Source organism: Anser anser (genome assembly GCF_964211835.1).
Source record: "Anser anser genome assembly, chromosome: 5".
Classification (NCBI taxonomy): Eukaryota; Metazoa; Chordata; class Aves; order Anseriformes; family Anatidae; genus Anser; species Anser anser.
The window spans coordinates 30,008,887-30,036,165 of NC_139725.1; the positions used below are offsets into that span (position 1 = coordinate 30,008,887).

At 45.1% G+C, this 27,279-nt stretch overlaps 1 protein-coding gene across 9 annotated transcripts in view; it reads left to right on the top strand.

The window, feature by feature from the left end:
* The window catches only part of SUSD6 (sushi domain containing 6), an 81,759-nt gene that overhangs the window by 16,780 nt on the left and 37,700 nt on the right, over positions 1-27,279 (top strand). For 6 of the 9 annotated variants that reach the window (XM_083836841.1, XM_083836843.1, XM_083836842.1 and 3 more), the window contains 2 exons: positions 17,189-17,375; positions 21,742-21,771. In XM_083836841.1, the coding sequence (XP_083692967.1) occupies positions 17,255-17,375; positions 21,742-21,771 (151 nt within the window). In that variant the 5' untranslated portion in view covers positions 17,189-17,254. Of the gene's footprint in view, positions 1-15,160; positions 16,945-17,188; positions 17,376-21,741; positions 21,772-27,279 lie in introns of those variants that run through there. The other 3 variants (XM_083836845.1, XM_083836846.1, XM_083836840.1) reach the window with 2 other exon arrangements.

The window sequence follows — 27,279 nt, forward strand, 5'->3', positions numbered from 1 at the left end:
CCCCGAAGGCAGTGTCAAAGGTCTGCTGGCGTGTGTGCACGTCTGGAGCAGGCAGGGTTGTGAGCAGACGGCATCTCAACCGGGCATAGATAAAGACCATTCTTCCCCTTTTCCTGTAAATCTAGCCTTGGTCAAAAATTTTTCTTTTCCCCTTTCAGGGGATGTCACTTGCTAGTCTTCTGCATGTAAAGATAAGTGTGTGTCAGGATTGATGTATTTACTAAGAAGGGTGTCAAACAGAATATGATGGTAGATTTTTTTTTTTTTTTTAGATTTCTGTAATGTGGAGGAGGGTTTGCTGTTACTATCAAAGAAGCTGCTGTGGTTTAACAGGAAAGTTCTCCCCTAGGTTAGTGAGATGTATGCTGATGGGAATGCTTAAGGCAAAATAGAAATATTAAATAGTTTGGGTTCTCCTTTTTTGAGGGAATGTGGATACCAACTTTCTCCATATATAAAAGACCGGAACAGTTCAGTGTGTGTGTAGAGAGCAGTATTTGTTCTCAGCAGCTGATACAGTGCACAGAAAAGGCACTAGCACGGTTTTCCTGCCCAGCCTACTGACATGCTTGTCTGTTGCTTTACTGTGGAAGGCAGTGGTGTGGGTTGGGTCCCCCTGGGGGGAAGCATGGACCTCTAGAGGAGGGGTTCTTTCTGTCCTGGTGAAGGAAACTGGGGAAGGTAGATGGTTGTCTCTGGGCCCGACGGGTTTGCCCCAGATCATGTTCTGCAGGAAGACGTGGTACGGAACTGTCCTTCCCCTCTGTGCTCAGAAAATGGTAGTGCTTTCTGAGGGAACAGCTTCGGGCTGCTTTGGGGCTGGCTGGCTTCTCTTCGGGCTGTAATACACCTACAATAGGGGCTCCCCAATGATCCTTTTGTGCTGTGCTTCTTAGCACTTGAGGCCTAGTAGTAGCTACATTCATTGAGGCAAGGTGCTCTTGCAGGCAGCTTCAGGTGCAAAATGGTGCAGCTTGCGGATAGCCCCAAGCGGCGTGGCCGCCTGGTCAGGCCTCTGGGCAGAGCCAGGCCATGGGCCACGCTGTGTTAAATATCCGCTTGTGTAGGAGCCCAAACCCTAGGGATCTGTTTGTCAGGAGGAAAAGTGCATCTGGGGACATCGGGATTAATGGTAGAGCGATTTAGTTACAATAGATTGCGCTAAAATTTTAATGCTTTCCTCAGTAGAAGAGAAAACCAGAGGAGCGAGACCTGCCGATAGCCGTGTTTGGGAGCAGGAGCAGGATCCTGCGAACTCCACTGGGGCCAGTTACAAAAACGCAGGGAGGCAGCTATTGGAGGCAGCTATTTCATCTCTGTCCTTAATCAGGAGAGGAACAGCCATGCTGGGAGCGGTGGAATGCAAGTAGAGGCCAGATAAATGTTAAGATATCAAAGAGAGATCTCTTAATGTTTTCCTCTATAGTACAAAGGTCTTCAAGGTGCTGCTGCCAAAATGTACAACCTCTCAAAAAAAGCTTAAACTGAGGGACAAGATTCATGTTCAGGAAGACTGGAGATGTTTAGTAGTAAACTTGGTTTCTGTCCTACTGCTCTGAGTGTTATACTTGCCACTGCTTGCCACTGCTTGCCACAGTAGCCTATTGTCCATGCCGCAGCCGTGCTTTGGCTTGGTATCAAGCCTTGAAAGGTATTTTCGGTAGCAGTTCTTGATCTCGGCCAAGGGTGAGGGTGTAGGATTGTGCACAGGTTCTTCCTCTTAAGGAGGCATAACTAAATTGGGGAACAGCTAAAAAAAATATTAAATACCATGGCACGAGGGGAAGCATCAGGCTCTCTGAAAGTACATCTGGCATTAGAGAGGAGCAGGTTTGCTCCTTTTTCCCTGGAGCAGGAGGTTTCTGTGTTCCAAGCTGTGGTTGTTTAGGGAAACCTCTGGCAGGTACCTGTGGGGTGGTGATAACCCCTCAGGTGGAGGAGCGTAGCCTCTGTTACCAGTATGCAGCACACCTCCACTCTGAGAATCGAGAGCGCAGCTCAGCCCTTGCTGAGGGGGAGCTACACGTGCACGTGTCTCTCGATTGCAAATGCTGCAGCCGCACGGCACCTCTGCAAAATGCACAAAGTAACTGCCCTCAAAACCTTACAAACTCATTCCAATATGCCCAGGGGCGATTTTCCAGTCGTGGGAAGTCCTGGAGACCTCGCTAATGAGTTCAGCTGAGGAAGTAGCACAAGGAACTGGGGGAGAGGGAAGGTTTGCTTGTGTGTGAAGCGTGAATTGGAGTGTGTGCACAGAGGGTAAGGGGGTGTGGTAGTAATCTTAAGAAACAAAAGAGAAAGGAAAGCAGAGGTGAGGCTGTCTTAAGGCTTGAAGATGAGGGGAAAGAGCTGGGAACCAGAAAGGGAGAGCCAATGGCAAAGAAAGTAATGAACATGCAGTCCTAATCTTCCCTGAAATAAATCTGGTTTTATAAATTAACAAGAATCAATCTGATGTCAGTGACTGTAGCTGTAAAAATAAAAAGGGAGTTGAATATTTACTGATAAGAATTTGAGGAAGCCTGTTTCCAAGCAGTCGTGCTCTCTGAATCTTGCATCTGAGCCAAGTTATTGGCATGTTCTGAGACAGAAATAGCTCACCTATCTGAGTGACCTTTTAATTTCCTCCTCAATCCTCTGAATTCACTGTAATGAACAAAGAGAGCATTAAGAACAGGCGTGGCTCAGATCTTTCTGCACGTTTGCAGTAGACCAAATAGCTCTAGATTTCTCCAGGGGTTAAATTCTAAGAAACTGCTGTTGAGAGTAGGATCACAGGGAACCACTTGTGGCTCAGATTAACCAAGTGTGATGGCAGCTCAATGTCTTTTTTTTTTTTTGTTCTGGGTTTATCCAGCACCTAGCACTGTGTGGTCCGATTTGTAGTCTCAGACTTGTGCCTCCCATTGCACTGCAAATGCTAATGAGGCAAGAAGCGCTTGAGAAGGTTTTGTTATCCTACTCACATACCTGTCTGAAGCAAAGGTTTATCCTTTGGTGTGTGCCCTGAGCTTCCAGTGTGCATCTGTCCTGTTGCACATACTTTCACAGCAAGGCAGAACAATTATCTGTAATATGTCAAAAAGATTAAAAAGCATATGTTAAAGAGAATGGGATAGGATATGACATTTCAGCCAAGAGGCTTTCCTTGGGTGGGGGATGAGGGAGGTGCAAGCAGAAGAGGAGGAAGCAGGGTGAGAGACTGGGGGGCTTTTATGCACAGCACGAAAAGATCCTGCAACTAAAATGCCATGTAACCTTTTCTTTTTATATTTGACAGCCAGTTTATCTTATAATAAATGTGGTCTGTGTAAGGCAAAGGAGATGCTGCTTTAAGTAAGTGTGTGGCTTTCATTTCTTTTGGAAAATGTTTCAGCATTCAAATGTAGAAAAACAGACCTGCTGGACCTGTGGAAGCTCCCAATTTTTTTGCCCCCATTTGTTATTTATGGGGAAATCTTCTCCAACTCTATTCTAGTCGAACAAAAGGCTTGCATAATGTCTGCTGGCTACTTGTAGGTGAGGAGAGCAAGCCAAGGGATAGACCTAACGTGTGTAGTCAGCTTTTGATGATTGGTTTGCAGGTGAACTGTGCACTCTCAGGAATGTGCAGTGGGGATTGAGCATCACCGTGCTCTGAAATGGCAAAGCCCTCACATGGCTGGTTCTCTCTCTCCCATGTTTCGTCATTCTCATCACATCAAGACTTCCTTCTGTGGTATACCTTTCTGAGTCTCTAGGCTGTATGTGGGTAGAAAGTCCAACGGTCAAGCTTATTCCCCCTTCTGTTCCTCCGTAGCCCATCCACCCCTACCCTCGCCCCCTAAAAAAGAGAGAAAACTTGGGATTGGACCTCTTGCAGCTGCTGACACTGTGACCTTCAACTGCTCTGCTTCTGTCCTTGCAGGATGAAGGACCTCCAGTGTTTCCAAGTAATAATTCAGTGTTCTCTAGATGCCGGTGTTATTAAGGGTGTGCCGTTCAGCTCTACAGAGGCCTCCCTCCTGAGAGCCTTTACCTGTTGAGAAGGGTAACTTTTGATGTTCTGTGATGCAGAGGTCTGAGGCTGAAACTTGCTCTTGGTCTGAAGACAGAAGCCAGCAGCTTTCCTTGATCAGAAACCTTGATGTCACCCTGTAGCAAGGTGTATGGGAGTGCTTCTGCAAAGAGTTGAAACTCCTGCCCTATTACGTCTGCATCATACCAAACACAGCCAAAATGTAATTAGCTTATTTAGAATTGGTTTGTTTACATGCAAGGAACTTGTGAAGACTATTGGTGCCCTTGGTGTAAATAAAGCATGGTCATGCTTGGCAGTGAAGGTGAAACTTAACCTTGGTCTCTCTGAAGTAAGTCGTTGGGCTTGGTCCTTGCTGGCAGTGGGTTGTCCATCTATCACTTTGACAAGGGGCAGTAATAGTGCTTCACCGGGATCTCTTTCCATTTGCAGGGGTGTTGTGAGGCACCCTCACTGCAGTGACTTCCAGAGGCACTTTTTGGAGGTGGTGGGAGGGCTGTGGAGGGAGGTGATGTGCAGCACTGTTGCTAAAGGCTAGGGAAGAGGATGTGGCTGCTGGGGAAGGAGGGCTCCTTATAGCTGTTGTGCTCTGCAGTGTACTGTAAGGAGAGTGGTTTCCTCAAAATGTGCCTTACAGCATCCTTTGGAGCCTTAATGGAGCTATTTATTTTCTACAATGCAGGATTCTTTTTGTCCTCCTCCCACTTCCTTCTTCCAGGCAAGCCCAGCGTGTGAAACAATGACTGCTTCATGGGGAAGGGAGACCCAGAAGTGCAAAGGCAGACAAAGAAGATAGTTTGCTGCTGAGAGGCAACTGCGTTGCTTACATCTGTTAAATGTCATGCTCAGCTCACCCAGAAAGGCAGTCTTAGGTGAACCAGAATCTGTATAAAAACACATGGAAGCTAGTCTTCTGATAAAGTGAAGCTTGTTAAGTGGCCTTTTAAGCGATGTTGAAGGCTCTGTTGGAAGCCTGGACAGTTGCAAATGACAGACCACCAGCTTCTCTGAGTGCTGCTGTACATGACATTCGCAATACAACTTTTTAGATGGAGCTGCAGCTAACACCTTATTTTTTTTAACAGTTGTTTTTCTGTTCGTGTAGTGAAGAGAAATGAGGTTAGCTTAAAAAAAATCTTTACTGTCACTTTTGTGCACACCATTTCTGGAAACTCTGCCCATTTTTTTTCCTCTTGTGAAGAGGAATAAGAAGCTACATAAACCTGTGCATGAAAGACAGGTGCCGATGTGTGGATGTTTGTACCTTTCTGCAAGGTGCAGGTTTTTGTAGTATGTGTAAAGCACACCTTAAGTAGTTGCTCTGTTCCTCTTAAACTGTTCTAGTGCTGTTATTTTACTCTTATTCCTTCATCGGGTGACTACTGCTTTCTTTTCAGGAAATGCCAGAGGACTGCTGAGCAAGTTTCACATGCTGCTGTCAGGCTAACTGCTTACCCCACACATACCCCTAGCATTTGTAGGTACTAACGCTTGTCTCTCTGCATGGCTTTTATTTAAAATGTTTGGCCTTAAAAGAAGTGAGAGTTGGTAATACTGAATGATGGAGCAGGTGGATTTAGCTTGTTGTTTTGCATCAAAGTCTTAGGCTGCAGAGGCAAAAGGAGAACAGTTCTGGTGAGAAGGATGCTGACTTTCTAAGACTAAATTGTGTGTCAGATTCACAAAATGGGGGAAGCAAATTTAATCTTAGGAGTACAGTAATAAAGGGATTGGGTGAATTCCCTTTGAGAAACTCGCTTGGAAATGGATTAAATGAACATGAAAATCCTCTGCCATTGAAAGGAGTTTTAAATCTTCATCTTACAGTTTGGCTGGTTTTGCATGTTAATTTCGCTGTCCTGTAAGCTTTTGTAGCTGAACTTTGTGCTTCTGCTTGGAGCAGTGTGTTACAGGTAAAAACATGAAGTGGGGACTGTTAAACCAGCTTACTATATACTAATTTTAATAACCTTTATTTAATCAATTCACTCTGGGCAAACCTTGCCTCCAGAGACAGGAAATCGCTTAAGGATTATTGGCTGTGGCAAGAGCTTCATAGCTGTTTGCAAAATGCCTGAAAAAAAAATATCTTTCCCTTTAAAGGAGTTGCTGCACGTTTCTGGTTAAGCTGAGTGGAGGTCACTGGGAATTTTTTTGCCAGCACGTGTCTTGTGACAATAGATTGGTGGCCTGATTGTAGTCGCCCAGGGTGCCTGGAGGAGCACCAAATCCAAGTAGGCCCCTTCAGGGCACAGAGGTGGCAGTGGCTGGAGTGATGTGCTTGGCTGGGGATGGTGGGCAGCGTCACCTTGCAGGCAGCTGCTCAGCAGCTATCTCTGATGGGGTGCTTCGCCTCTGGCCCGTGGTCCCCCTGCGAGAGGCCTGCTGCTTTATCCAGTGTTTGTCTTTGCCCCTGTGAGTATCGGGAGGGAATCTGCTCTTTGGGAGGGTTTTCCCTGGAGGCTGGGTGAATGCTAGCTGTGTTTATGTGGTCCTGGATTGTCTGGTGAAAAAGCAGAGGTGTTAGGCAGAAGGTTAAATAACCCGTGTCCTTTAACTCTTGGGTACCTCTTCCTCTGACCTAGGGTGGCTGGCACAAGCATTGTTTTTGCCTATATGCAGCACTTTGTAGCCTTTTGCATTGTTGCACAAAAACGTAAGTTGTACTGCCTAAGCCAGTTGCTGTTTTTTGCCGTCCTGCTTTCTGTAACTTTTTCCCTCTTTTCCTACTCTGATTTCATTTGACTACCTCTAACCAGGCAAGCCTGTGTTGCCTTTGGCTATAGTCGAGCATTCTCGCCCAGCTTTTTGTTTTTTAATCTGCATAGAAACCAGGCTACTCAGAGCCCTGATTTAGGTGGAGGGTTTTGATCTAGAGCATCTTAACACACAGTAAATTCTCTCTGCTACATTTTAATGCCTTGAAGACAGAGCAGGATTTAGGAGCAAGAAGCCCGTGCGGTTTCTTGGCCCAGCAGGCAGCACAGGCTGCTCACCCGAGCCGGAGCAGCTCCGTGCACTACAGCCTTGAGCAGCAAAGCCGAGGTGGGAGTTCTGTGCCTTTCCCCTCCTGCTGCCACCAGCCTTGGTGCTGTGCTGCTGCAAGGACCCTGTTCCCCCTGCTAGTCTGTGGAACTCGGCCCCAGCCGTGGCAGCACTGACGTGCAAGGGGTGGATGAGACTAGTGGTCAGTAAAGGCTGAAGGACTCATGCTGCCTTATAAACAAGGGAGAACCCTGAGGACCAAACTGGCCTTCCACTGAAATTCAGGTTACAGGATTCATGACGGGTTTAACCCTGGGGAATCGTACTTCTTTCCTTCCTGGCTCGTTTCTTCTCTCCCACCCCGGCTGAATGGTGGGAATCTTTAGTGCTCAACCTTTGAATCGTGGCTGTAGGTCACAGGAAAAACAGCTTGCTGCGCTATTACAAAGTGACCTGGGCTGGATGCTCTGCTCTGAGCGCCCGGCCTCTTTGCTCTGTGTGTGTACGCTCACCTGTGAGAAGTGGTGGGCAGTGATCCTCCTGAGAGTGCCTCTCTGGTTTGATGCGTCCAGCTTGTGCTCCTCAAATAGGAATATAATTAAAACTGATCCGCTGTTAGAAAATCAAATTAAATTAGCCTGTTGAGGGAAACCAGTTAGAGAAGGCAAAATCGGATTTTCCTTTTTAAATTGCGCATTGTCCAAAGAGAAACGTGGCTGGGTTCTGCAGAGTGAAATGTGTCCAACACCCCCGTAACCGGTCTCTGTCACAGTGAGCGTTTGGAGCAATTGCGTGTATGGCTGCGGTGTGAGAATGGTGCATCTTACATAGGAAACGTTTAATGCTTGGCTGCTACTAAGAAGAACAAGGGGACATAATGAGCTATAGGTACCACACTGAGCTGTGGTGCTGAGAACTTCTTGAAGGCCTGCTTTTTCCCCTCACTGATTAAGAGCTATTGAAACAGCTCTGTGTTAGGATCCCAAGCGCAGGATTAGATTTAGATCTAGGATTCGAAATTGACCAAACCGAGTAAGTTAAGAAGTACAGCAGTGCTAGGTTGTTGGAAGATGCGGTGTTCAGAGTATTAAAGGGACAGTCGTATTTCTCAGAGCAGTTTCTGTGTGCGTTTATCTTTGAAAACAGCTTTGCACTGACAGATGTCCGGATATCAAGGATTTGTTATCCTGGAAGGGTCTGGTGTTGGAACATGTCTGTTGTGAAGAACTTTGTGTATAAACTGTGATACAAATAATAAGCGCTACACAGTAAGTGTCGTCATCCTTTAGAAGTGGTGAGTGGACATTCTCGTGTCTGGGATGGCAGTTCCTAAACTCCTTGAAGATGGTCTGCTTTTAGGAGTAAATATAAAGGCTAAATGCAAAACAAACAAAAAAAACTAGTATAACTAGGTAAATGTCAAACTGACTCACTGAAGCTACATGGAGGGCTTAGGAAAAAGATTTCCCAACTGGGTGTCCTCTTGACATGGCTGTATTGCTTGGTGATACTGCAGCCGTGTGTATAGCAGACTGATGCTTTTAGCCACATCACTGGAAATGGAAGCACAACAAATGGATGGGGAGAACTACATTCTGGTAGTGAGGGTTCATAAAATAAACCTTTACTGTATACATACCTTGTGGTGTATTCCCTGATACAGATTAACACAGCTGCATAAATGAGAAAAACCTCCTGGATATAAAAGCAACCCAACCAATACAATGCCTCTTTGAGAATCTTGTTCTTACTAAACGTATCATTTCAAGCTTGTATGTGCTTATAAGAGGTTCTGGCTTTCCATGGCTTTTCTTTATTCTCCTTCCCTGAAGCCATTTCAGTTTACTGTGAGTTTTCTTTTTTAGGACTTATTATTTTTGGAAAGCTTTCTGGAACATTTTGTGCATATGGTCCTCTGTAAATGTGCTGTTGTACTGATTAAAGCTGAAAATATGAAACCCAGCCTCTGTGATGCAGTGCAGCAGGGGAAAAATGCTGAAACAATAGTTTCCAAAGGGAATACTCTTCCAAATAAAGACATATTAAAAAAAAAAAAAATCAGCTGGGAAGGATTGCATGAGACACATTTTCCGCTATCCCCCAGTGTCTACTGTATCCCATATTGCATAAATGCCAGTAAGCTCCCAAAAAATCAGTAAAGTGGATACAGTTTTTTTTAATAACCAGTTTCTCATCATTCATTGGTGACATGGCCCCATCACTATAAGCATTTTTGTAACAGCACAGAAGTCTGCTGTGCATTGGAGGTGTTGTGTATATTAACTTTTCTAACTCTCTCCCATATCCTTCCACGACTCTGCTTTTCCTTCCTACTGGTGCCTGGAAGTTCACAGCAACCGAGCTGCCTGAAAGTATCTTCTCCTTCCTTGGTTTGGAAGGATGATCAGATTTTGATCTCTTCTATGCATCCTCCCAAGTAAAATGGAAAGATTTTCCAGTGACAACTTGTGACTTTCAGGGAAACTTCTTAAAATTTAAGGAGCTAATGATATCTAGGACTTTCTCTCTGACTTTCCAAGGCAAAGAAAATTGGGTAGTATTTTTCGGTTCTAAAACCTAAAATTTCTGCAACTGATAGACCTGGCATGTCAACGATAGCACTTGCAAATGGGAAAGGGTTTTCACAAGACCTATTTGTCTCTGACTCTGTTTCTAAAGGTACGAGAGTGCCATTTGCAAGTGTGAAAAAACAGGTCTTGGAGCAAGCTCTGCTGCGGTGTCCCCTTTACTCTGTCACAGGATGGCAAAGCAAGTCTATTAAACAGAAAACATTGTACAGCTCAGCAGCTATGGTGTTTCAGTTACTGCGTGCTGACAGATCAGAGTACCTCGCTAATGGTCCCCGCAGTTGGAGGTCTGATGTACTCGGTCTTCGAGTAAAGTGCATTTTTCAGAGGCCTGCTCTGCTGCTTTCCTGTGAAGATGGAACTTAGTGCTGCAGCGCACAGATCTATTTAGAAGATCAGGGTAGTGTGGCTCGTTTGGTTCTTAAATCTTTGGAATACCACACCCAGGGAATGAAATGGCAATTTAGACTGTAGGAGGTGCAAATCTGTGAACTACAACTGAGAATGAAGTAGCAATAGACTTCGAAGGTTGCCAGTGAAAATATGCTTGCTCTGGTTTTCTTTGGAGGATCAGGGGCCCCTCACTTTGCTGGCTTAACCCCAGTCAATTCCTCCTCTACATGAAGCCGCTTCAAAATGCCCAAATGTGTCTTGTGGTTCTCAACGGGATACTACATAAAAATAATTGGGGTAAGGCAGAAGGGATCTGAGGTTTTATTCTTTCTGCTACTGCGTGGATGTGCACAAGTGTTTCTTAGAGCGGCTCTAGGCCTTCCTTCTTGTTCACTTTCACTGGCTGAATAACTGAGAACTGAGAAAGCTGGCAAGCAAGGTGCCCTGAGCAGCCACAATATATCAGGTTCTGTTGGATTTCTTTACGTTTAAAATTTCCCTCGCCCATCAAATGGGGCTGAGGAATGATAAAAACACTCGGGGTTAATCCACTACTGTCTTCAGAGCTTCTGTCACATAATGGACTGTAAAGGGTGCTCAGTGCTGCCCCTTCGTCCCCTTGGCAGTCCTATACCTTTTTTTGCACACCTTATTTTGAGAAGTCTGCCTCCTCTTCTTCCTTATTTCCAAGGGGACCGTTACAATTACAGTTTTGCAGCTTTTCTGATTCACTGAGGAATCTCTTTGAGCCTGCTCTGCGTTTCTCTGGGCCGCAGTGGGGAAGCTGCTAGCATGGCAGGAGGATCGACGGAGGAAGGAAGCGGTCCCTGCCCTTAGCCCGCAGAAGAATATGGCTGACTAACCTCGGGATGAGTTCCTGAAGAATGCTAAGTGAGATAAGGAGGCAAGCGAGGGAGTGGTGCGAAAGTGTGACCTAGGTGCCAACAGGACTTCAGACTGTGGTAGGAAGGGTAGAGAGGAGGAGGAGGTTGGGCAATAAGCCGTGGGACTGGTGAATCTTGCAGGGTTATTCACTCGGGCCAGCAGTGTTGGTGTGACTCTCCCAGCTGTAGTGGACTGGTTATCCGATAATGAAAAATCTAGTTTCCTGGCTTAAAGCGTAAGTGTGCCTTAATGGTGCTGTGGGGAGATAGATGTGTGCCTTTTATCAGAGATCTGTACCTAAACGGGGCCAACAAGAAAACTGGGGAGGGACTCTTTGTCAGGGAGTGCAGTGATAGGACAAGGGGGAATGGCTTTAAACTAAAAGAGGGGAGATTTAGATTAGATATTTGGAAGAAATTCATTATTATGCAGGTGGAACAGGTTGCCCAGAGAAGCTGTGGATGCCCCATCCCTGGAGGTGCTCAAGGCCAGGCTGGATGGGGCTTTGGGCAACCTGGTCTGGTGGGAGGTGTCCCTGCCCATGGCAGGGGGTTGGGACTGGGTGATCTTTAAGGTCCCTTCCAGCACAAACCATTCTGTGACTGATTAAAATGGAGTTTCAGAATTTAGCTCTCCAACAAGTTATTGACTTTTTTCTTTTTTTTTGAGCAAACTGATGTTCCCTCTTGAAAATGGGAGTTCTGCAGTAACAATTGTGCTGGTGTTTCAGAAACCTTGGTAATAGGTTAAACAACATATTTATATGGTAAAACAAGATAAAAATATGAAGAAAACAGCTGAATTGCAGGCCATTGACCAGACCCTCTGACACAGCTGGGCAACAAAGTGTGAAACCCAACAATTAAAGTCCCTCAACGGGCTGCAGTCAGGTTGTGATTTGCAGGGGGATGAGCGCCGATTCCAGTCTCTGGCATAAGTGGCTCTGTCTGCCTTAGAGATTTGGCACTGTAACAGGGGATAGAGGGCTGAAATGCATTTGCTTTATGCTGTGCCTGTCCTATGCAAAGATCTGCCTTTTTTATAATCCGAAGGTGAAGGTGTAAATTTAAGTTACTGAGCACCCACATTCTAAATTATCTGGTTATTGGGGAGGTGTTGACTTTACATGGGTTATTTAGTTTTTCTTCTTTTCCTCTTCCACCTTTTCCAATTGTCATGGATAACTGAGAGTTGGCTGGTCTGAAGAGACAGACAATTAAGATGGTTTCTAAACAGCCTGAAGGTAACTGTGAATGCTTTGTTCTTTCTGTGTCTAGTTAAACTTACTAGGTAATTGATCTGTTAAGTTATCCCAAGATGTTAAAAATAGGATACTGTTTCTAAAAGCTTTCAGTTAAACTGGTTTAACTATGGGAAGTAAGTAAATTAAGGATTCCTTTCTTCTGCTGTCACTTAGGCTTCTTTTCTGTAACTTTTCTCACCAGCCAGCAGAAAGGATGACTTTCTTGTTTCAAAGCTTGACTGCTTGCTGAAGACAGGCAAAATAAGGATAAAATAAAAACAGCAATTGAGGGTGAAGGTTAAACACTCTGAACCACAGTGCTCATGTCAGGTTCCACCTGCAGTGTGGCCATGAGGCGAGAACAATCCTCGTGCTTAGCCTTTCAAAGGGTACGTCAAAGGGTACGCTGTGCATACGTGGCACTCGTCTCGCTGGCACAATCTGTGCTGTGTGCATTCAAGAAGCAGCAAACAGTTTCTAAATGTTATTCTCTACGGAGGAAGGGGAAAATGAAGTGGTTAAAATAGAGATTTTTGATGCGCGTGAGGATAACTCCTTTTCTTTTGGCGAATTTGAAGCATGGTATTTAAAAGCAAGCCAGTAGCATTCCAAACATACTTAAACATTTCCCAAACAAACTGTGGAGAATCCAGGTTAAAGACCTGTTTTCCAGCAGCAGTGACACAGAGCATAGCCTTGCCAGGCATCTCGAGCAACTGGGGTGCCTCAGACTGTCCCCACACCCCGACATCCCATGTCCTTTGTTGGTGCACCAGAACTACCCGAATCTGGTTCGTTTTCGTGTCCTGAGCGTGTGTGACCCCCAAGGATCACTTTTCCATGGCAACCCAAGAGCGCTGCTGTGACAAAATGGGGAAAAATCAGAAAATTAGTCATAATCCTGGGAAAACGTGTGCATGCTTATGAAGTGATTTTGTATTGGAGGGTCTGAATTGGCAGCTTCTGAAGGTTTAGAAGAGAAATGGCAGAGGTCTCCAAACAACTTAGCTTCTACCATATGCAAGTGCGTCACCCTTGGAAAGGGCTGGCTGTAGTTTGAGAGTGGGAAGTCTGGCCGGCGTGATTTTGGTGGAGGTTAATGCCTCCTTCGGGGCGTTCCTGCAGAAGCCAACCCGTGCGGTGTCGGAGCAGCTGGCTCCTGCTGGAGGGAGCGGGGCTGGCAGCGCTGCGAGAGGGACCGATGCTGGCGGGTCCCCGGGAAGGCTGCGTGCTGCAAAGCCTCGCCTTGCCGTAGCAGGAACCTGGGAGAGCCAGGGATGGCTGGCTGTAACCAGAAGCGAGGGGTGCTCTTTCCCTTGTTCACAGCATTCCCCGGGAGGGCGTGGGCTGTTGGCTTTGCAGCCACGGAGGACGGCTTTTCTTGTCCGGATTTAGGTGTTTTGAAAAACACGCGTTGGAAAGAAAACAACCTCTATGGCTTGAAGTAGTTAACCAAGAAAAATCTCCTCTCCTCTCCTTACTGTATTTAAGGGAATTGCTGACTATACTAAATACTATTTTGGAAAACATCTGTTTGAACTTTAATTCTCCCATAACCCTTTGGCTTAGGCTGTGGCATGTGAAACAGGTCCGAAGCGCTCCAACTCCTTATCCTCGTGCTACTGTAGGCTTCTGCCGTGTTGGTAGGACCCACTAATGAAACCAGCCTGCTCCTCAGCCCTGTGTATAAACAGGGGAATCGCTTTGATTCACAGGAACCTGTGAATTGTTACGCTATCTCCCTGAGAATATGTTTCTGCTGATAAATGTGTGTGCTTTGCAATATATTGGCAATGCTCGAACAGGGAGAACGCTTTTTTCCTCCTGTTCGCTTTTATTTTCTCTCTGAAGCACGCCAAGCTGGGCCCTGAGATAAGGGTTGTCAGTCTAGCAAACTTGGGTTCTTTGTGGTTTGTTTATTTATTTATTTCTATCGACAGTGGTCAGACCAGATAGCAGGAGTTCCTACAAGTTGGGTGGTTCGGTTGCACTGGCGTGGAGAGGGAGGGATGAGAGAGAGGATAATTTTCTAGCTTGCAGCATGTAGTTGAAGATAGTAATTCGTATAAAATTGCAATGCTACCTTTGGGGGGGAAAGAAAAGGTTTCCACTGTGGTGCTGCAGCTCCTTAGCTTGCTGGTTTGGATGTTGCAAGTCAACTTCTGGAGGTGGAGGCCTATAAAGCTGTTGTGAAAGCTGTTCCCCCCTGAGCTGCAGGTGCAAGGAATGTGCTGAAACAATCAACTTGCAGAGAGCTGAATGTCTAAATAGCTTCCCAACCACCAGCTCCTCTCTGGGAAGAGAGGATACCTTCTTATCTAGCCAGAATCTCTTTCATCTTCTAATTTTGCCAAGGAAGAAAAAAAAAGCTGGGAACAAGTTTTGTAACTTGGCTGAAGCCTGAGGGAGGATTCTCCCAGGCAGTACCCGTGCCCATTGTCTTTTAACAATTCCGATGGGGTTATCAATGCTATCTTCAACAAAATTGTTTTGCTGCCTTTGTCTCTTTCAATTCCCCCATTGAGCTAAGTCAACTTAGTGGCATGTTCCTGTAGGCATAGCAGCATCAATTTACGGTGTACCTCGTAGGGCAGCCCAGCATCTGACAGACAGGATTCCTGATAACCCGGGATAACTCAGGTGACTTGGAACTGAAAGGAGATGAGGAAACCCTGTCTGACTGTGGAAGACAGGAGAAGCAGCCGCGTGCTCTGCAGCAATCTGTTAGCGAATCAAGAATTGGCAATAATTGAGTCCTGCAGAAGAAATTCTTGGTTTAGGCATCTCTCACTTGGTTGTTGTTCAGAGACCAAAATTAGACTGCCGGCTTCCATGTGCAGTCTTTGGAAGAGGAAAACGCCTCCGGGACGATGCAGCACACCCCAGGTGTCTCCAGGAATTTTGCCATAATAGTATGTTGTCGTCCCTACTTCTGCCTGTTGAGTTGATATCGGTGTCACCCAGCCAGTCCTGTTCCGAGGGCGGGGAGGGCCGCCTTTGAAAGGTACGTTCGCAAGACTTGTAAAGTTTGTTATACTAATAAGGCTTCATTAAACTGGAACGGAGAGGGCAGGCCTGTCCTGATGTAATCAGGAGGGCCACTCACAGAGGACAGCACGCTGCATTGAGGGCTGTAGTTCAGCGTACAGCAGCGGCTTGGAAGAAAGCATCCAGCTGTTGGGCTGGAGTATGGGCCAGATGCTGCCGCGATCCAGCTGGATGTGAACTTAAAATCCGCGTGGGAGACTTGACTTGCATGCAGGGGGAAAATGTACAGAGTAGCTGGCTTGGCTTTTTTCAGAGGAGTGTTTCTGATGCCACAGTCTAATAGCTGCTGAAGGAAATCTAGCAGGTAAGTGGCAGCGTCCTTAATCCTGCCTGCATGATAGGAGGGCTGAGCTTGGTGAACAAAGCATCAGATCCTCATCCATGGGACACGTTAGAAATCTGTTGGCAGTGTTACAAGTGTGGAGTGGGATAACTTCATTTCTCTCCCTCCCCCTCCAAATTAGGCAGGAAACCAAAGGGGCAGACACAGAGTTTATTGTAGCATCAGTTCCAGGCTTGCCATGTGGCATTTTAAATGTCGTCTTGAAATGATGTTTCAGGGTGGGGGTGTGCACAGACAAAGAATTCTTCTTTGGTTGAGGCTAATTGACTTGAAAGATCAAAATTTTAAAGACAGCCCTTTTGTGAGTTAGGTATGAGCAAAGTAGTGACATGGAACTAGGGAAACCCCCCTCTTCACTAGGATGACTTCCAGTTTTAACAACAAATTTACGTATTTCCTCCCATAATGCAGTTACTTCCTTTTTTGCCTAATTCAAAATGTCAGTCATGGCTGTTTGAATCATGTGCATCTCTGGTCAGTGCTGCTCTGTTGTGAATTCCTCTAAGTACTACTTAAGGATCTGAAGGTTATACTGCCTTCCCCGGGTCTCATATCTGTTTGCACAGGATATGAAAGAGTACAATACTTGCCTCAACACCTCTCAAATTTATTTGGAATTATCCAACAATTTTGAAACTTGCCCCTGAAAAAATCTTCCTTTGGCGTAAACATCCATTTAACTGAAGAAGCTGTGGCTGAAGGGGAGGTTCCTTCAAAGTTGAAAGTATTCCTGTGGTTAAGTGTAAAGAAACAGTAATTTTTGCAAAAAATAGATATTTTTTCCCCCTGAGCTTTATATGTTTATGTAAGGAACAGTATGATAGAAGTGTTGAAATGCATCTCCATCTGTTTTTTCTTTTAACCCAGTATTGACCAGTTGGCTTTATACCAGTTTTCTCCCTTCTTCATTAAAAGAAAAAAAATCTCCCTTTCTTCATTAAAAATAGGGTTCAGCTTGTGCTGGGGTTCAGCTTGTGGTTTCTCGATTTCCCAACTGTGCTGTGTGTGTTTGCGCACTGATGTGCTTTCAGTGCGACAGCGTCTGATAGGCTATGGCTGAATCTGTCAGTCCTCAGGTATGAGCAGTGTCACATCCTGCAATTTTAATTACCGCGCTGTGTACTGTCAGAACACTGTACCTGAGGTTTGCAAGCTGTTCTACATTCCTCCTCGTAAGCGTGTGTTTGCCTGCCTGCTGGCTGGCTGTCAGGTTTGCTGCGCCTCTCCAGGTGGCTGAGGAAGCATTTGATTTATTTATCCTAGCTGTCTAGTACAGTCTGCTGTGCCTTCTGAAAGGTGGGGGGTGTAGGAAGGCTGGCTTTCTTTAAACTATTTTGGAACAAATCCACCAGATGCTATATCCTCTGGGGTTGTCTTGAAAGGAAGACCTAAAACTAATTGTAAGTTAAGGCAGCCTTCACACCTGAACTATTAGAAGGTGAGTGAAAAGAGCTGGTCTCTTTATAATACAGCTTCTTTTAATATCCCTTATGCACAAGATTGCCTCTTCTGCTCTTATTTTTCCATGTGAACTGTGGATGATACCTACTTAGTAAGATTTCTAAATGCTAGAAAATGCAAAAGGTTGCTCATGTTTGTTTCTGATTTTCCCTTCCCTCCCCTTGGACGTTGTAGATGTTTGGCTTAACACTTACTGTTTCTATGTCTTTTTTTTTTTCTAGATTGAGGTGCTCCTAATCAACCAGATCTTTTGGGAATTTTTTAAAAGAAACTTTGGTGGGTAAAAGATGTGCCATGGAATGGTAGCACCAAAGAGCAACACAGGATCGTCTCTTGCCTTGACCAGCCATGGGTTATTTCTTCTGCTAGTTATCTTTGGTACCTTTATCTTGGAAGCACAGGCCACAGGTAAGTGAAACCTTTGCTTGCCTATACTGCAGGGAGGGGGAGATGTCTAAGTATGCAGATGGCCTTATTTTTATGGGGAAGCTGGAGGTGGTTGTATTTGCATGCATCTTTGAGTACTCGCAGGAAAAATTCGACCACTACTTGTTAAACAAAGGGCAGTATCTGAAATGAAGTAGTCTTGCGTACGAGCAAAATGAGTGCTCATTCTTTACACTGCTATTTTGATTCCCCCAGCTTTTTTCTCTGCATTCTCATCTCTTTACTGCAGCTGGGGGCGTCAGGAGTGTCTGAAGAGCGAGCATGGACCACATTTTAGTTGAGTGATATTCTCATGTAGACGCTTTTACTTGTATGCCCTGTAGCTACGGCTCATGTGAAGTAGTTTTGGAAGCACAGACTGTCTTTCAGCTCTTTGTACAGCTGATGAGTCTGTGCAGTGTTTACTTGAGTGGTACCTTCCAACACCTCAGCACCCACAAACTACACTCCTCTGTTAGATCATTGCAGCTTGGGTTTTTGCTCCTCCCCATGCTAACTTCCTTATCTGGTGGACAAGTACGATGATTAATGTAAATAGCAGTGCAATGGAATGATACCCTGAAATAGGGTCTTTTCTCTCAGCCATGATGCAGTTTGTCTGTAGAGAGGTGACTGATCAGAAGTAGCATGGGGTGGAGGGAATAAGTTTGTATGTGCGCTTTAGGTGTGTGGTCTTGCACAGAGCTATAAGAGAAGTTATTCTTAAAAAGGCAGATTTGATTTCAGATGCTGACACAGTATAGATCAACAGCTTGTCTTTAAAAACAAAATCTCAGTTCTCAATATTAGCTCTAAAAAGTCCCATTTTGTTTGAGATACGGTACCTGAAAACATTCAGTGACCGATATGCCTTGGCTCCAGTGAATTTTGGTTTCGTCTCTGTGTGGTAGAGCAGAATGAATGTTCATGGCCAGATGCACTCAAAGCAGAGGTTATCCTGTACAGAAAAGTCTGCTGGTGCTGGAAATTTCCGGAGGAGTTGGTCTCCTTATAATATTTCTAGCTCTTCAAGTTAGAAAGGAGAGGCTGCTGAAATGAGGTATACCAGATTTCTATCTCTTCCTGGCCTAATTTTGGCTTTGTAGGTAAAGCGAGGTGTAGGAGAGAAACACAAGTGCGTGTGACTGATTGGCAAGAACAGATAGTAAAAGGGGGAAGGGGACAGGGTCTCTTTCAGTCTGGTCTGTCCTTGGGTTTTTGGAGCCTTGCTGCTGTTGCTGATAATGCCACAGCCTTTTTCAGCTGTAGGCCTGCCAGATGCGCCTCGCCGCCTGGGGCTGGGACGCACCATCCCTGCCTGAAACTCCAATTACACACTGCAGCACCTTGGAGTGAGTCTGTAATCAGTATGCAAATGCCTTGTGCTGCACAGGGCTGCTGAAGAAGGGAAAGGCAGCCACGATGCTGGCAAATGTTTTGGGGATCATTTCTGAGGCATCCCGTGTCATATTAACAAAGGCACTAGTTAAGCATATGGTGAGACCCTAGAGTGGTTCTGCATTGTTTCCCTTCCTGTGCTCCTTTCGCTTCAGGACCCGAAACCAGCTGTGGTAAACTGCTCAAGGCAGATCAGCGGCTAAATAGGATTAGGGTGGCTAGGCATGAAGCGTTTCCTGCAGGGGAAGTGAGAGAAGTGAGCGCGTGTGGAGGGGAAACCCAAACATACAGCGGAGGGCAAGACACAAAGGGGGAAATAAATCCTGGAGGAGGGGAAGGGCCGGCTGAGCCGTGCTTCCATCCTTCCACCCACAGGCTCGGAGGCTGTGAGGTGGGGAGGCAGTGACCCGACTGCCGGGTGCTGGGAGGGATGGGGGTGCGCAGCCGTGTGTCACAGGCCCGGGGAGCCGCACCTGCAGCGGCCCGCCAGCTGTCAGCAGCGCTAATGAGCGCCTCAGCCCGGGAGCCGGGGGCCAGATGGAGGCACAAAGAGGACTGGCGAGGCGCTTGGAAAATCATCTTTCCCTCATCTTCGTGCCCCAGCCGCCCCTCCGTCCTCGCTTTATGAGTTTACGTGGCAAAAACACGCAGAGCGAAGCGGTGTTAACGTGAAGCAAGAGATTGTATTAAATCTCCTGGTGGTAACGCTTATCTCGAACGCAGGGCCAATGTGACATGTTCACAATTGCTACAAAAGATGAAGGATGTTCTCATAAAAAGACAGACAAGCATGGAGACAATGGGCTGGCTCGGCTCTAAGTGACAAAGCAGAGCTTACGATTCATGTGCTTAAAACCATATAATGCATATTGTATTGTGATCATTTTGCTGTTTGGAAATGCTATTGCTTGACTTCCAGGAGGCCTAGATACATATTCATGTTCTGGGCAGGAACGTGTTCTCTTTTACACGTGATAAACGCAGAGGGCAGACTGATTTCCAGTCAGCAAACGTTTGGTCTCTCCTCTGGTAATAAATGGGCTTTATTTATGCATGGATTTCTAACAAAAGTCTTCAGCACTTTGTCTCAAGCAATCTATCCAAATATCCCTGAGTGCCACGAGATGAGTATGATAAGTTGCTTAGTCACTAAGCACACTGCAGAGGCTGGGGAAACTGCTCCCTTTTCACGGGAATATAATCATGAATATAAAAATAACCACTGCACATATTTTGGCACAAAACAAGTGCGGCATTTGGTGATCGGCAAACAATTAAGCTGTGTCAGAAGAAATGGATTTAGGAAGACTTCAGTGCTGTTCAGAAATATTTTTTGAGCTTTATCACTGTTGTGTCTTTTTTTCCCCTCTAGCAAGTTCTCCAAGATTAGTTGAGGGAAATTAGGAAGGAATGAGCACAGGAGACCTGGGAAGCAAGGATCTGAAATGCTAAGGCTTAATTCTTGTTCTCATCTGTTTTCTTTGAGGGTTCGTCTCGAATGTAGCTGAGAGCTGGGTTACCTAATAGGTAGAGTCAGGGAATTGTTCAAGTGTTGGAGAGGAGGAATAACAGCCACTTTCTCTGTTTTTCTAAACCGTAATGCTTCTCCATTCTTTCTTTGTTGCTTTATTTTTTTTTCCTGCCTCCCTTCTGAGTCCCTTAAAGGTTATTCCCAAGCTCTCAAAGGCCTTGTGTGTTTATCTCATTCACAGTGGTCCTCCTGCCTGATCAGGTTATTTCTGGAAGGGTGACAGTGGATCAGAATTAATTGCTCATTAAATTTTTAACTTGCAGTCTCTAAAATATTCTGAAAGCTTCCTATCATGTGTGTTCTAAATGGTGTAATTTTTCTTGGATTCATAACCAGCTCTGTCAAAACGTAGGCTGGGCTTTTCATTACTGATAACAACACCACCTGTCTTGAGAAATGCAAGTAAAGGTGTTAGTAAAAGTATTATACGTTCCGAAATAAGCAAATATCAATACCCATAGAGAGCTTAAATATTAACCTTTAAAAATTAATAATGTGGACCTGGTGAATTGAAGTGCACTTAGATTTAAGCACAGCCTGATTTTTGTTGACCGATCACGTGTGAAATACCATAAAGCTAGCTCTTTAATTTTTAGAGTTGCCATTAAAGTGATAAATCGATCTTGAATAAACTGAAACGACTTCATTCCTGCGTGTTGTCTCTGACGCAAATGCAGCCAATCTGCTGCATGCTGTGCTAAGGTCTTTTCAGTGCCAAGGTTATTCTGCACAGAAGCTCTTGGATACCGCTGGTGTTTGTTTGCATTGCATAGAACAGCTTGTCAGAGTGCACTCCAGCCACTGAGCAGATCCAGACTTGTCCCTATTCTTTGGGAATCTGTATGAAGCAGAGGTTTCCTTTGTCTCTAATTATGCGGTTGAAAGGAAGGCATTTATACCGCTAGGGACGAATTCAGTGTTCGTGAAAACAAGGACAGTGCAGCGTTGGATAGCCACACAGAAATGTGAGGAGGTGTCATGCACGAACAGAGGACCTCAATTCCAACCTTAATGCTTTTATATAAGTGTGGGTTTGGAGAAATTACTGGGTCAGCACAAAGAAGTATGTAGTTCCCCACAGAGAGAAAAGGGCGGGGGGGAGTTTTGGGTGTGATTCTTTTTTCCAGTCCCTTTGGAGAGCTTACTAAGAGTAGAGGGGTACAGAAGAGCATGGTGAGGAGCTGCAGAATGATGTCCGGGCTGTGAAGGTGGCTAGGAAGAAGATGCAGATGGGCTCAAAACTAGTCTAGTCAAATAACACACTGTTCTTACGCTGATCTAGGCAGTGCTACTTAAGCAGCTCACTTAAAGGGTGTAGTAGGAGTCTCAGGTAGCCACACAACTTGTTCTAATGGTTGAAGGATGAATTAAAGGAAGCATAATAATAATCCTTAATTTGCCTTTTGTTTGTCCTTTTAGGTTGGCTCAGCAAGTCCAAAGGACCTACATGTGAGTAGACTCATTCACTGCCGTACTGTGAGAACCAAGTGTGGTGTTTATCCTCTTATGTTAACCAGGAATAAGCTAGGATTCACAATTTTACTTGTGTTGGATGCTGAGATGCATCTCTGTGCCCATTTCTATTTTCCTCCCTTGTATTTGGGAGGGATGGCTGCCCTCAGAGGAACTTCTTATGTTCCACTGTGCCTGAAGGCATCTCTGTGCGTCCGTATAGCATTTAACTTCACATGACTCAAGGAAAACCAAATAGAATAAATATTTCATTAAAACACAAAAAGAAGGATATGAAGCCTGTGGAAGTTTTGAGAGGTTGCCAGAGAGGATTGGGAAGGCAGGGAGGGCAAAACTGAGGCCAAAAAAAAACCACGAAACCTTTTGTTTTCTTTAATCAAAAAAGGCGAAAATCTCATCACGGAGCATGACTGGATATATTGCATTGGATACTTAGCTTTTCATTTCCTGTGCTCAGAAAAAAGTAAAACCTTTCCTGTATGCATGTTACAGAGGAATGTAATTTTGGGAGGAAGTGGGAAGCTTATTTGGCTGTCTGTATCTGTTCTAAATATATAAAAATTTGTGTAAATCTTTGTTGAACTCTGAAATGTGATCTGCTTCGTCTGAATCTTCCCCTTCTCCTCCAAGAAAAGAGAAGACAGGAACAGGGTCTGATGGGAATGGATTCACAAAGAACTATTTAAAGGTGTGGGAGGGTGATCTTACCACCTACCAAATTCTGGTCCCCACAAAGTGGGAGGGGGAGAAGAGCAGATGGAGTCTTCTGAGTCCTGAATTTTTAATCTGTCTAAATTTTACTCCTGGCAAGACTGGTATAACACATGCCTAGTATGAAGGTGCCTTCAGTTCTTGGCCATGGTTTCTAGCAGGAAAATAAGCTACTTTAGGAAATAGCTCAAGCATTGGCTGGTCCAACTAATGCGTCTTGGCTTCTTTCTTGGGCTGGAATGAGAAAGATGGAAACTGGCAGGAGTTTCACTGTAGAGGAAAGCAGGGAGAGGAGTTGAATGGCACGGTTCATTCTTCAAGAGAAAGTTACTTGTGAGTTTAGTCCAAGTTCTGACTCATCTCTGTATCGGTGTCCCCTAATGTCTGCTGCATGCTATGCTGAAGATACAGACTTGTCTGTCTTCAGACAAGCAACTTCCTCCTATCGGAGTCCTTCCTCTTTCTCTACTTGACCCCGTCATTTGGGAAGAATTTAGTTTTGTTCCTAGTCTCATAGGAAAAGTCCTTACAACGGGACAGAAGAAAGTTTCCTTGCCATTACCTTGTGCCATTTGCAATTCCTTTGCTGCTTGTGTCCCTTTTGACTCCTAAACTGGTTACCTTGGTAGTTAAAGCATGACTTTTTCAGTTATGTTGAATACTTTTCCCTTCTTGTTGGACCTATTCCCCTTCATCTGTGTAAGTGACAGGATTATATTTTATGAGTTTGTACCTGTTTATCTGTGTGTGTTGATCTGCATGTGAAAAAGCATTTTCCTTTTAATGAACAAAACCTCTGGGGAGCGTTTCTCTTCCCCTGCAAGCAGGAATTCCCCTGAGGTAATTGAGTCTCTGCTTTTGCAAAGTGTTGTATTGGAGCTGGAGGACTGGTGAATTGTTTGTTTCCAGATGTGAAGTCTTTTAAGGGATTTGAAATACTCCTGTAGGTATGTGACTGCTTAGATGGGTTGCCAGGTGGATTGGGCTAGAGGGGGTTGTTACTGAAACTGTTAAAGAATAAACTGAGCTTTCTGGCCCAGCCTAGTGCAGTGATCCTCTTATAATGGAAGGAGGACTGGAGCTTTGGGAGTTCCTGTGCTGAGGAGACTCTCGAGGCGGTGGGGATGCTCACTTACTGCTTGTTTACCTTGGCCTGCCTAGTGCTGGATAGATACGCTCATGTGTTCCTTCCAGAGAGGGCCAATGCCAGGAATGCAAGGGTGAGTGCGTTTATCTGCTTGGTGCGTGGCAAGAGAAGCATTTCAGGGGAAGCATAAGGCAAAGAACTGAACAGAAGGGTAACAAAAGAACATCTTTAAATGCTGTGGGCTCAGTGGTCTATGTCTAGCCCATCGTTGTAATTCAGAGGGGAAAATCTGTCCTCTTTGTGAACAGAAAGACACATTGCTGCAGCTTTTTGAGATGTATTTTTTTCCTTTTGTGAGTGAAAGGAGAATTGTGTGCAATTTGAGAAATGTGGACTGCCTGTAGATTGGAGTATGCAGCTCTGTTGGAGGATGTATTGAGTTTTCTGCCCAAGGTCAGGGAAGGAACGTGGTAGGCCTGACATACGTGGAGAGGTATAACTAGAAAGCCAGAAGCTGCTTTTGCAGCTTGGAGGAACGTTTTCTGTCCTGAGAAAAGGACCAGCATGGTGTATAATGAGTTTCATGCCGGACACACCCTTATGCATCCATAAATCTGTGCATCAGAAAGAATAAAATTGTGTTTTGTGATCTTACCAGTGTTGCTGTTCAGGCAACTTTGCAGTCTGGGGAACGTCAGCTGCTGAAACAATAGGTGAAGTTTTTCTGTCTTAGGTAGCTCTATTTCCTTCAAAATATTCTAGTTCTCTCTGGAGCCTCTTTGAGCCTAGAAAGGACTACAAACAGATTGAGATTTGCGAGAAGGTGGCAGAATAGACTGAAGGTGAATGAAGCAGAAGATCCTCAGAAGTAGAGGAGGGGGACGGGAGTTCAGGAAAGCAGGAAGGTGAAGGTTTCCACAGGTGGAGTTGTGAAAAGATCCTGGTGGTTTAAAAAGCCAATTAGTGGCTTGGTGATTAAGTAGTGTAAGTCCTGAAAGAAGGTGGTGTTTTAATTTTAGTGATGCAAGCTGATTAGAGTGGTTGAGAATAGGACAGCCTTGAGAGGGAGAGCTGTAGTAGAAATATATACTTTTTTTTCAATGGTTAGGTAAGTGTCTTAATGCAGGAGGATGCAGGGATATGCCTTTAACGCATCAGGCTTTTTTTGTATGCAGCAGCACTGACTCACTAATGAGACTGTGGCAGAGTTTAAGAACTCAGGGTTACAAAGTGTGCATGCCCTCCAGGGACCAAAGCTCTGAGGCTGGAGTCTCCTCAAGGCAGGAGCAGAGCAGGATGAGGATGGGGGTTACTGGAGCCCTGGCTGTCTGCCCACGAGGGCTCTAACATCATGGTCTGATGGAGAGGGAACTGAAAGGCGGCACAGCATCTGTGTATGAAACGAAAGACAGAGGAATTTCAGGTGGAAGTTGCTGCTGTGTTCAGAGAAACATCTTTGACTTTCTGAGGAAGTTCTGCTTTTCTTAGTTTGTCTACAGTTTTGTAGCTAAAAGCAGCTTTGCTCCTCTCCCCCATCCTGCAGTTGTCTGCTACGCCCGCTGTAGAGGAATCCTTACTATAAACAAGTTAAACCTATTAAAGCTGCTGGACCCTGGATCCTTGTCAAAACCAAGTACCGCTCCCTGCTGATGGTAGTGCTCTCCAGGCAGGGTCTGTGTCACTGTGTGCATGGAATGAAGTGAATGTCAGAGTGGGGTATGGGACTTCTGGTGCTTGCTGCGTGTCTATTCTGGACCACCAGCATCATCGGAGAGCCTGGCCAGGAGACTTAATGCTGCAGAGGTCTTTTGGAAAATAACTCTGTGTCATACCAAAATCAGAGCTGTTGATTTATCCTTGCTGGGAGGAAAGTATGCTTTTAATCTTGTTTCCTCTGGCCCATTTCACTCCTACCATCATAGTGGCCAAACTTGAAACTCAGAAACCTGGGGTTGTGCCTGCTATGTAACCTCTCTCCAGTAGTTTAACTTTTCTTCCCAACTTACCTGTTTCTTAAAAAGGACTGGTACTGTCAGAGTTGTGCTGAGCCATGTGTTGTGCTGCAGAGTAGCTTGGCTTCTCTTCAGCACAAGCCAAGGACCATATCCTTGATGTTTTGTGTTACTATAATGATGGCACTTCTATTGTATTGCTGGTTTTAGTTTCCCTACCAAAAGTAAGCCTGGGGGATGCTTCTCTAGGACAACCTTCTGGTTTTGTTGTAAACACTTTCTTGGATGTAATTGGCTTATAAGATACAAAAGATAGAGGTTTTATCATCTGAGTGCTTAGATTCAGCTGCTATTTTCTCTAAACTGAAGAAATTACTAATTTTTAATACAAAAGCTGAAAAATCTTAACATAGTCATAGGCTGCCATGAGTTTGCCTTTGAGTGCAAGTCTTGGTGAAACCCATGAAGATGTGAAGCTTGTTTTTACTATTGTATTCTTTTAGTCCTCCACTTTGACTTTCCAACAAGCTAGTCTTGTTGTAAATGTTATTGACAGCCCAAAGGAGAATTAATCTTGCTGTGATGTAGATGTCCTTGAGCTAGCATGATTTTAACCTTCAGACCTTCCCACTTTCAGTCTCGTTATTTGCATTTATTTCTCAAACTCGAATGTCATCTTTAGGCTGACAGTTTCAGCTTTGATAGTGGTGTGCTGGAAGAGGTTAGCCCCTGTGAGAAGTTTTGTCTCCACTAAGCACCCTGGAGAATTGACAGTCTTGGCATTTGTCTCTAACTCAGGAGACTCCTCAGGGCTGGAGCACCTCTTCAGAGCACTGATTTTTTTTTATATATGTATATTTTTTCCTGTCAGTGTTGCCTTGGTCTGGTTTGGTTCCGCTTTAACTACCTCTTTCCAGTCATGTGCTGATGCCATGCAAGACTGGTGTGCTGGAGTGGGCAGCAGTGTGACTGCTTGGAGGGAAGGGGAGGTTGCAGCCTGCGTCCAGTGAACTGAGCATCCCCGATTCTTGCCATCAGCAAAACCGGGAGAGCCTGGCAGAGGCTGCTAATTAGGGGTGTTGTGGGGAGGTTCGTTCTCTGACTACAGTCAAGATGAGCAAAGTCTTAACTACTTTACTGCATACCTCTGGCCACTTGCCACTTGTCTGAAGCAGGTCAGGAGTATTTCATGGTTGGCTGCATCAGGCACTGCGGAGCAATTTGAGAGGATGAAAATCGATGTCTGTTCTCCATCCTCTGACAGCAGGGAAGCATCTATCACTAAGTCTGTTTCCATCCGCCGAACTCTTAACTTAATTAGCAGCTTTAAATGGAGGAAATCTCTCTCCTGTCATCGGTTGGTTAGTTAGCACCAAGGGAGGGTGCCTGCAGAATTAAAGCTTTTGTGTTTTTTTCTTTTTTAAATGATTTGGGTTTGGTGCCAGCATTTCAAAGCTGCTTGACAGTGTGCACCCTGCACAAATTAATCCGAACACATCTCCCAGAGGGGTCTGTCACCTTTTCTTCCTGTGGCGGTAGAGAGGAGATAGTAAGTTGTAGGGAACTTTTTTTTCTTTCACAAATTCTGTACTATTTAAAACAACCATTACATGAAGCTAGTATCCTGTAGTGATCCCCTGACTGGTATCAGAGTCAATAAATTGAAAACGAGACTAAAAAGCCCTGCAGTAACCATGTCAGTCGCTACATATCAGGCGATGGCAGGATCAAGCT